Raw genomic sequence first — 11,519 nt, 5'->3', positions numbered from 1 at the left:
ATAATAATTATAATTTACTTTATTAATAGAAATAGTAATTAAGATTTACTTATTAGCTATCCTTAGCTATATTATATTTAAATAATTAAATATTATATTAATAAAAAACTTATTATAAAGAGAATTAATAATAAATATTCTATATTAAATATTATACCTTATTTATACTAATATTAATTAATATAAAGAATTAAGACTAACTATCTAGTATATTAATAAGATTAATTAGAAAAGCTAGAAAAAAAGAATATTATTTATATTAAGGATAATAAATAGATTTTATATAAGGTTAAGGGTATTTTTATTAAACTTTATAATATAATCTAAGGAATTTAAAAGTAAAATAATAACTAAAGAAATTAAATACTACTATTAATAACTTTAAATTAATAGAATAGTAAATTAAAGACTAAAATAATAAAAACCTTATTATTACTATAAAGATAAAAAACTAAGATAATAAATTATATAATATTAAAATAATAAATAATTATTATTATATATTAAACCCTTAATATAACTATTTTATAAAGATTTCTTATAATTATTAAGATTATATTTCTAAAGTAAAGCTAAATATATTAAAGATTAATATTAAAAGGTTACTTTACTTTTAAGTATATATAGAGAATAAACTATCTTTTTATAATATTATTACTAATAAGTATATATAGTATAAAGGCATTATATTTATTAATCTTACTTATTCTTTTTCTAATTATTACTTAATATTATTCTTTTCCTTATAGCTATCTTCTTAATATATAAAAGCCTTTATATTAATTAAAAAAAAATAGCTAAGATTTTACTTTCTATATATAATATAAATTTACTTTCTTTACTTTAATAATTAGAATTTAAAACTTATTATATATACTATTAAATATAATATATAAGATTTATAAATAAAGAATTTACTTTTATAATAAACTAAGAATCTTTATAAAAAGAAATTAAAAATCTAAACTTTATATCTATATAATAAATAATATAAAAACCTAGGGTATTAAAAATTAAAATCTTAATACTAAAATTAAAATCTTTACCTTTTTAATATAAATAGAATATAACTTTTTTACTTTAAACCTAGATATTATAATAAAAAATAATAAAATAATAATATAAAATAAAATACTATTAAATAAGCCATTTTAAGATTATAATAATATAACTTAAGTAATTTATAATATTAAATATTAAAGTAGTTAATTAAATACTAGTAAATTTAAAAACCTTAAAGTAGGCTAAGATATTAAATATTAAATTAAAATAAAAAGTATTACTATTAATATAAATAACTAGATAAAAGATATAGAATTTTACTTTTATATTAAAGGCTATAAAAATAGGAAATAAATATTAAATACTTATAATTAAAAATAATTTAAATACTATAGAAATTTAAACTATTAAAAAGATAAATTAAATATTAAATTTAAAAATCTAATTTATTAATATAGAAAATTTAATATATTTATAGATATAATAGACTAATAGCTTAATAATAACCTTAATAATAGCTAAATAGACTTAAATAGTTAGTATTAAACCTAAGGTTAACTCTTTAAGTTACTTTAATACTTATAATATTAATATAATTAAATAAGTAAAGAAAATTAAAAAATTAAAACTTAAATTACTATATAGTAATTTAAACTTTAATATAATAAATTATAAAAATTATTAAAAACCTATAATATAAAATATATTAATAATATATATATTTAGCTTTAAATAAGCTAAACTTAAATATTTAATATAGTAAAATATAAATATTCTATAAATAAGATAAAATATTAATAAATAAGACTTTAAAATTTTAAAAATTTTAATCTTAAGATCCTTAGGGTTAAGTAAAATAATATAATTTTAATATTAAGATATATAAGAAATAACCTTATTTCTATTTTATATAAAGAATTTAAAAATTAAAGCTAACTTTTTATTTTTATAAAATTTAAAGTAATTTTATTAGCTTTTTAATTTACTCTATAAAACTATAATTTCCTAGTTTACTATTAATAAGATTAAGTTAAAGAATATAGCTAAGATATTAACTTAAAAGTTTAAGATTATATAATTATATTATATATATAAAGATTATTTTATCTTAAATATTAAAGAATTTAAATAAACTAATCTTATAAAATACTATATTTTACTTAAGAGTAATATAATACTATAATTAATTCTAAATAAAAGATATAGCTAATATAATATTAAAGTTATATAAGAATTCCTACCTTTTATAGAAAAATATAGTTTAATTATATATAGTAATAAACCTTAAGTAATACCTATAACTTAAGTTCTTAAGCCTAAGGAATTAAAACTAAGATAATTAATATAACTATATATAATATATAACTATAAGATAATTAATAAAGATATAATTAAATTAGTATACTTATATTATAATATAGAAGCTAATTTAGACTCTATTTACTATAGAAAATTAAAAGTTTTCTTTTAAATAAATATATTATAAGGATTTTAAGGAATTCTTATTATTAAATTAAATAAAATTAAAATAAGATTTAAAACTTTAAATAGTCTTTACTATTATAATAATATATTAATAAGGCTTATTAGTTTATTTAATATCTATATATACTTTAAAGACTTTATATTTAATTATTTTAACTTTAAAGATAATATTAAATTTTAATCTATATTAAAATACTTTAAAGAACTTATAATTATATTCTTTATTTATATTAATAATTATAATATAATATTAAAAATATTTAATTAATACTTTAAATTCCTATAGAAATTCTACTTTCTAAGAATTATATAAATATTAATTAGCTTAATTAAGAAAAAAATAGTATTATTTAAGTTATAAATTAAAACTCTTAGATTCTTAATTAATATAAATAAAATTTACTTTTTATTAAAATACTAAGAAAAGTTTAAGTAATTATAAAAATATTTTAAAGAAAACTTACTTTATATTTAGAATAATATATAATAATTCTTATACTTTATACTATTTATATAAAAGTTTATCCTTAAGAAAGCTAACCTTATTTATATTATTAAGGTAATATTCTTTAAATAAGTTATTAAGAAAACTAAGATAAATAAGATATTAATATTAATAATACATATTTTATAAGATATACTAATATAGACCTTTAAAGTATAAATAGTATTTAAGAAAATTTATAATAATATTTAAAAGAATATTACTTTAAAAGTTAATTTATTAAAATAATTTTACTTAATTATTAATACCTTTAAAATAGGTATAAAAACTATACTTTCTTAACTTAATAAAATACTATTAAGTAAAAAGATTATCTTTATAAACTATAAATATATAAGGGTTATTATATAAATAAGTAGTAAGCTAAATAATATTAAGTAAAAATATATAATACTTAAAAAAAAAATACTTATAGTAATTAAAATATTAAAGAAAACTAAATAAATAATCTTATACTTAATATACTCTATAAAGATTTATATTAATTATAAAGAAATTATAAACTTTATAGTAAACCTAGATTATCTATATAATAAAATTAATTAATAAATTAAAATCTTAAGAGAATTTAATATTAAGTTTATTTATTATTTTTATAAAAATAAATTATTATACTTAGTAAATAGAATATTATATTTATTAAAAGAATTATAAAATAATATTAAATTAATAAAACTAAAGCTAGATATTAAAAAAGTCTTTAATAAAATACTACTTATAAAGATTTTAATATATATTATAGAACTTACTATAAATATAATTTTATTAAAAGGAAATTACTAAAAAATTATTATTTATTTTATTTTACTTATTTATAGGCTATTAGAAAAATAAGTCTTAGTATATAAAGATTATTTTTATATTACTTAATAATATAAATATAATAAAGAAAAAGTTAATAAAGGCTAATAAAGTAATATATTTTATAATATAGAATTATTAATTAAATTCTATATTATATAGAAAGTAATAAATTACTAGTAATATATATAATAAAAAGTAAAGTATTATTTATTTTATAGTAAATATATAATATATATAAATACTTTATAATAAGTATAATAATTAAAAAGCTAAAAAAAAGATATTAATAGCCTTTAAGATTAAATAATACTAAGAATTATTATTATTTATATATAGTATATTAATAAATAGTACTTTAAATCCTTTAAATATAACTTAAGAATATTTTATACTTTATATTATAAAAGCTTATTAAAATAAATTACCTTAGGCCTATTAATTTACCTTTAATAAATAAATATAAATATATCCTATTAATTATAAATTATATAATAAAATTTATCTATAAAGTATATTACTATTTTATAAATAAAATAAAAATTCTAAATACTTAAAAATTAAATTAAAGTATAATATTTAAATAGCCTTAAGTAATCTATTATAATAATAATAATTACTTTTTTAATATAGTATTTTAAGCTATTATAATAAAGTATAAAATATAATTTAAATTTAATTTAATATTATATTTATAGAGTATAGGCTTATTAGAATAAAATATATACTTAATAAAAAACTAATTATAAAAATAAATAATAAAATAAAAAAGCCTTTTATTAAATTAATAATATTAAATATTAATACTTATTTTAATAAACCTTAATTATTAATATATTAAAAATCTAAGAATATTATTAATTATAATAATACTTAGCTTTAAACCTTTTTATAATATTTAAGTATTTTAAATACTTTATTAAATAATAACTATTTAAAGAATATAAATTTAACTTTAAAAGAATTTAATTTAATTCTTATTAATATAAAAAAAAAACTAAAAATAGAAATTTAAAATTAATAAAGTTTATAAATAAATATTAAATTATTATTATTATTATAATAATTAAAAATAAATATAATAATATAAAAATATTTTAATAAACTAAGAAAATTATATATTAAATTTTATAAAATATAAAAAAACCTTTTTATAATTATTTAATAAAACTTAAATATTATTTATATAATAAAGAATTTAATTAATTTACTTAAAATATATAAGATTTATATTAATAATCTTAAATTATATATTTTATATTTAAATAAATTATATTTATTTTTATTTAAATATTTAATATAATATAAAAAAGATATTAATAATAAATAAATATTAAAAATTTATTTTAAAATTATTTTAAAGAAATTAAATAATTAAAAATAAGTATATAAATAGAGTTAATTTATTTAAATTTATAATAATTATATAAATAAAAATAAGGCCTTTATAATCTTTTAAAAAATAAAAAAATATATTTATTATAATAAAAATAAAATTATATAATTAAATATTTAAAAATAAGAACTTTATAAAGAGATAATAAAAAAAAGAAATTATTAAATTAAATAGCTTTTAAAATATAAAGATATATTATTATAAAATAATTAACTAGAAAATATATTATTATATTTATAAAAGAAAATAAGGTCTAATTACTATATAAAGAATTAATATAATTTAGTTTATATTATAAATAATACTATTAAAAAATTAAAGTAATATATTATAAAGATTAGCCTTACTTACCTTAGTTATTATATTAATAGCCTTTACTATAGTGCCTTTTACGCTATAATTAGCCATAATAACTTAGCTAATATATTAACCTTATTACACGCATGCGACCTATCTACTTTTAAGATTCAAAATTCCCCACCAAGCGAGGTTGGGATGATCAGGTCAACCGAAGGTAAAGGAGTAGAATAAAGTCAACAAACAGAAGAGCAAGTCGCCAGTTCAAACTCAAACTCAAACTCAATCCATCGAGGTCAACGGTCTTCTAGAACAAGTGGACCTTCCACGAACCGAAACCCTTTTGTTGTTGACCTGCACTCATATCTCGTACCACAAGATGCACTATATCAGATTCCTTCGAGCTCCCAAATTCGTCCAGGAGCGTCACGGCGCTTTTGTTCATTTACTCTTCACCATAACGACTGACCTCGGAGACTCATTCTTGTACCCAGAAAGGTTCTTGGACCTTCAAGTCGTTGCTATCGCTGCGTCACCTGAAGGCGGCTCAACATGGCTTCTCTCAGATCCTGGACACCTTCACTGGCAACCTGGTATGCGCGTCGCCAAGCCATCTTTGGAACTTCCCATCGCTCTCGAACGAGCTGTTGAATCTGGAATGAGGGTTCATGTCTGTGTTAGAGCATCAGAGCCTCAACACACAGCCGAAAGTGTCCCCCGCATCCTGGCATTGTCGGCCGAGAAGATGCGGTATCGGAGGGAAGCTGCGGAGAAAGGCGCCGTCATGCCAGCTTGGGTACCAGTGACCCTTCAGCCCTCGGAGACGGATGTGTCTATTCGAAGACTTGCGTTGAGCGACGCACCTGATGGTCTGGGAACCATCGAGATTGAAGAGGAGATTGGAGAGAGCATAGCACGTCATGTATGGGATGGAGGCGTGATAGCGACATGTGCACTTGCTGGAATCGAGGCTGCTCCTGATAGTCAGTCCAGCCAAAACCCCTGCATGAGGACCATGAAAAATATCTTTAACCACCAAGACGTAATCCGTGTGTTGGAATTGGGTTGCGGCGTGGGCATTTTGGGTATCGGGCTCGGCGCTGTGTACCCGCAACTAGGATCTCTCGATGGCGACTGCACCATTTTGATGACAGATCTACCAGAAGCCGAGCAACGAGCCAGAGCCAACATGAAGAGGTTGCAGAACTCGCATTTGCGATTCCAAGAGAATCCAGTACGCATGCTTTACGAAAACCTGGATTGGGAGGAGGGCAGACAGGGTCGCTTTGGACCAGAGGTTCGATCTGGGCCTTGGGATCTCGTGATGCTCAGCGACTGCACCTACAATGTCGACGTACTTCCAGCACTGGTGGAAACGCTTTCAGCCATCCACAAGACAAACTTGACCTACTTTCCCAAAGGAGAACCATTTACTACAAAAGTCTTTTTGGCCACCAAGCCTCGCCATGACTCCGAGGAGGTTTTGTACGAGCTAATGGATAATCAAGGCTGGTATAGCGTTCACAAGCAGATCGTCCGCAAGCCTGTCCTTGGAGAGCCGCCCCAGATTGTCGAGCTTCACCTGTTTGACAAGTCTGGACTCAGCGAGGGCCAGACCTCAACAAGAACAGAAGTCAAGAGGGAAGAGAAGAATGAATTTGAGGACGACGACATAGCGGCGTCAGACACGGAGTCGAGCGTGTCGTCGGACGAGGAGTCGGAGTACTAGGCTCTGCTAAAGACGAGCGTCGAGATGGCCTCAGGCGTTGCAAGGCGACCGCATCACCAACTTGCCCGGAATCTCGACAACCAATTATCTAAATGATGCTTTCACCGTTACACCAAGAGAGCAAACGACAGACACCCTCAACAGGCTACCATCACCAACTCGCTCAAAACACTACCTCTGATGGTGCCTTGAGCATGAAACGCTCAAATCCATTGGGGTTACCCCGCGGATGGTGTAACAGCCCTTTGATGCGGCCCAGCCTGATTATTGTGAGGATTGGGTAGACCGAACCACTAGGATGAATTGGTGGGGGAACAAGAGATGACTTGCTTCTGGGCTGACCGGTGAAGTGGTGTGGTGGTGATGAGTTGTCCCTCAGACCTACGAACGGACGGATGAGGCTCTGCGATGAGGGCCTCAAAAGTTTGACAATCTTTTTATTTATTTTACATTTGCGAATCGTGTATTTAGCGACGAGTTTATATAATGTGGGCAATTTCTGGCGATCAGAGGTAAATAAATTGAACATTACATTCTTCTTGCATTTGTTTAGCAGTCATGGCAGATACCAAAGTCAAGGTCAATGGCCATGGCCATATCAACGGCAATGGTACTGCCACTCCTGAAAAGGCACCCGTCAATAAACATACCAAGCTATGGCAACTCCTCGCTCTAGCAAAGGAGGTTTCCAAAGATGTTGGCTCTATTGAAGATTATGAAAAGTCAGCTGAGGAGCGCAAAGCCCTTGAAGCAGAACTCGAAGCCAAGCAGGGCGAGAACAAGCGTCTGCGCGAGTTCAACGACAAAATCGTGCGCGAGTTCTCAGAGCACAAAACTGCGTCAAGCGCAAAGACGGACATGATGTTTGCAGAGTTTGAACAAAAGTACAAGACGTACGAGTCTAACAAGGCTGCTGTCGAGGCCATGGAGAAGGAGGTACAGGAAGCGAGGGAGATGCTCGCTGCGGCAGAGACGAAAGCTGCCGAGGCGGATAAATTAAAGCAGAGGTTGAGTTCGTCAGAGATGCATGCTAAAAATCATGCGGCTGAGATCAGAGAGATGAATGCAGAGTGTGAGCTGCATCGATCGCAAATGCAGACCAGCCAGGAGGAGCTTACGAGTGTCAAGACCAAGCTGAACAAGGCGCAGAGTGATCTCGGAGAGGGGATCTTGAAGGACTATGGGTCTGAGGAGGTCAAGAAACTGTAAGTGTTTGTGTCGTTGGTAGGCGTTGATCTAACTAACGTGTATAGGCGCTCTGATCTTCAGGAACTGTCGAACAAAGTTCATGACTTTGTAAACGAGTACTTTAACTTTCACGACGGCGCAGTTGTATGTCGACAATTATACTCCAAAATCCATACTAACCGTCAATAGGACTCTGCAAGCGAGATCCAAGAATTAAATGCCCGCTTCCCAAAGATCCCCCTGTCGACCCGCACTACCAAAGCAGCTGCCAAGATGCGCTGCGCAGTTGCAGACGCCGTCATTGCAGAGACACTGCTCTCCCACATTTTTGTCCCCTTTTACGTAGCCCACGACATGCGCTCTGCAGCCTCAAGCATGCTGGGTTTCTTCAAAGGGGATGAACGTCGCGAGACAGTGTACCGCTGCCAAATCCTCGGCTCACTTACAGACTCTGAGCAAGTCGAGACTATCCAAGAAGACATTGTTCGCAAAGCGAGTAACGAGGTGCGAAGTACACTTCACCCGTTGGTCGTGGCGTATAAGCAGACGGGCTTCTACAATGCTGTTCCTGCGCTGTTTAGACAGGCTGTTAGGCTCTGGGCTGATGCGCAGCGTTCGAGGGATATGATTACTGCTGAACTTCCTGATGAGGAGGATTCGCGAGGTGCTGGACATTATGATGATTACGATGTTGGTAATATTACTCGCAAGGCCGTCAAGGGAAGTCCCAAGCCGGTTGTTTTGGCCGTGATTTTCCCTCAGTTTGTATGCCGCGATGAAGTCATTGCTGAGGGAGTCGTGCTTCGATCTGATCAAGCTGTCGCGGTTGAGGCGGTCGAGGAGGCGCAGAGCAATGGGAATGGAAATGGAGATGTGAAGAAAAAGCCGGGTACTCGTCGCAGGTCTTCAGCTGAACCAAAGTCTCCTCTACGTAGATGACTAGGTTATTTTGTTTGTATGAGTGAAGGGAGGAGTTGAATTAGGAGTGAAGATATTGTATAAGTGCTCGAGAGAATACACGAGGAAAGATCTTGTATAGTCGGACTTGTACTTCCCAGAAATACTACCAATGTTACCCCATTTCACCCATAATTTGTTAAATGAATAAAAACACCTTTTTATTTATAAAGCCGGATCTCCAGACTCCAAGACATATCGCTTTTATGTAATCTTGAGGTAAACCATAAAACAAAGTTTCAAAACATCGCAACGGCTGCCGTTAAAACCGCAAGCCCAATCCTTTATGCAACCCCAACGGACACCGGTGTGCCATGATTAACCTCCTCAGAAGAACTCGTCACATCCCCGAGCACCACGGGATGCGTATCAGAGCCTCCGTTAGACGGACTGCTCCCATCCTCGAGCAACATGGGATGTCTATCAGGGCCTCCATCACCCCCCCTAACCTTATGAGCCGTGTGCTCGCACGACTTGTGGCCCTTGATACAACAGACACAAGCGTATGTGCCCATTCTCTTGGGATTGATGGCAACGCGACACATTTCAGGGTGTGTCCTGCATTGCTTGCACGGCTTGGCCGGAGCTCCTTCATCGCCTTCCAGCGCGTGGCACTTGACATGGTCGGCGTAGTTTTTGTAGGAGAATTCATGGCGGCATTCGCTACAGAGCTTCTTGCGGCCGGAGGAAGGGGTAGGCGTTCGAGTCGGGGGAGGCGTCGAGGGTGGTGTGGGGTACGATGGCCCACCGTCTTCCCCGGAAGATGGTGGTGATGACCGGGGGTAGGGGCCGGAGCGGCGGCGGGGGCGGCGGCGACGGGGGCTGGGAGGGGGGAGACGGAAGAGAAGAAGAGGGCACCGAAGAAACCTGGTCAGGTCTTGAAGCCAGACCAGGCTGTTGTCCAGAAGTGGACGCCAGAGGGGGAAACGAGATCCCTATTCACCTCAGCAGCACTCAGCTGAGAAGCATTGCCAGGCGGGTAGACAGGCACCCATCCCACATGGAAGACCACTAGCCCGGCTGGGCGAGGAGGTGACAATGTTTGAGGAGGAGACATTGTTTGATGGTATGTTTTGTAAAGAAGGATAAGAATGAGTAAGGATAAGAATGAGTAATGTCTTTCTTGTCGATCTTGTTTGAACACGAGTGAAGAAGAATATTCCCCTGGAGGGGAGAAGGGCTTTTATTTATAGTCATTCAACAACTGAATCTAGGGGCATGGGGAATTCTGTTTATGACCGCAGTTGTAAAAGGGGGGAATTCTATCTATGGCCGCAGTTGCAAAAGGGTATTCTTGTTAACTTTGGTGGTTTATGGTTCATCCTTCTAAGAGTCTGTTTCCTTGACGTCTTGTTTAAGGTTGCTTGACTCATTAAATTCTCTTTCCAAAGGAGGAATTAAAAGGTTAAGCTTTCTCAGCCACGACGTGGGATAGGTTGATAAAACATCTTGAGTTTGGTCTGCCTACAGAAAAGAGTAACTCACTCCAGCCACACAACTCCATGCACCAATTGCAATGCCGTGGGCTTCCATCTCGTGAAACTCTGCTTAAAGAAAGGGATTTGAAAAAAAATAACTTTTGGTTACTTAGTGGGACATCAAAAGTGTAAAGGCCAAAGGGTACGTATCTGATGAGTGGCAGGCGGGCAGCCTTAGGATGGGATGGGATGACTGAGGCCGGATGTCGGGACATTGGAAACATGATTGATCCGATAGACTTTGTTAATCTGAAAAGAAACAAAGTGACAAACTGCAGAATCTCGCACGTAAATGTGACACAGAGATCTCACCACTTGATCTCACCACTTTACTTTAGACCCCTGTAAGACTCAATTATCCCCGGAGCCACCCGTAGCCTCTAAGCCGGGACACGACAAGACATCCCATGAGATCAGATCAGATCAGATCATTCGGCATCTGCTAGTTATGCATAACGCGCTGCCGAGGCCAACTCAACTGATGAACACGTATTTATCGAATTATCTAACTACAGGGGAGGTGTTGGAACAAGAATCCATCCATAAAAAGGCACAGCAGCCCCCCCACTACAAACGGCAAACAACAGCACCTCCACTACGTTAACTATAGCACCCGCAGCAATAACTCATCACTTGTCACTTAAACTCTTTCAACATCATCAACTACTTTCTTCTTCTATA

At 30.8% G+C, this 11,519-nt stretch overlaps 3 protein-coding genes across 3 annotated transcripts; 2 read left to right on the top strand and 1 right to left on the bottom strand.

Moving 5' to 3' along the window:
- Positions 1–5,865: 5,865 nt before the first annotated feature.
- Positions 5,866–7,215, top strand: FPOAC1_004370 (uncharacterized protein; the record flags this gene model as incomplete). The annotated part of the gene is made up of 1 exon (XM_044848920.1): positions 5,866–7,215. One exon carries the CDS (start codon positions 5,866–5,868, stop codon positions 7,213–7,215), a length of 1,350 nt encoding a protein of 449 aa, XP_044707630.1.
- Positions 7,216–7,773: 558 nt separating this feature from the next.
- FPOAC1_004369 (uncharacterized protein) lies at positions 7,774–9,342 on the top strand (the record flags this gene model as incomplete). The annotated part of the gene is made up of 3 exons (XM_044848919.1): positions 7,774–8,420; positions 8,469–8,547; positions 8,593–9,342. The coding sequence occupies 3 exons, from the start codon at positions 7,774–7,776 to the stop codon at positions 9,340–9,342; spliced, it is 1,476 nt and encodes a 491-aa protein (XP_044707629.1).
- Positions 9,343–9,644: 302 nt separating this feature from the next.
- On the bottom strand, positions 9,645–10,417 carry FPOAC1_004368 (uncharacterized protein; the record flags this gene model as incomplete). The annotated part of the gene is made up of 2 exons (XM_044848918.1): positions 9,645–10,295; positions 10,352–10,417. The coding sequence occupies 2 exons, from the start codon at positions 10,415–10,417 to the stop codon at positions 9,645–9,647; spliced, it is 717 nt and encodes a 238-aa protein (XP_044707628.1).
- Positions 10,418–11,519: the final 1,102 nt, after the last annotated feature.

The sequence above is a fragment of the Fusarium poae genome, chromosome 2 (assembly GCF_019609905.1).
Source record: "Fusarium poae strain DAOMC 252244 chromosome 2, whole genome shotgun sequence".
NCBI classification, from domain to species: Eukaryota; Fungi; Ascomycota; class Sordariomycetes; order Hypocreales; family Nectriaceae; genus Fusarium; species Fusarium poae.
Note: the sequence above shows the minus strand (reverse complement) of the source record. Positions and strands in the feature narration are given on the sequence as shown.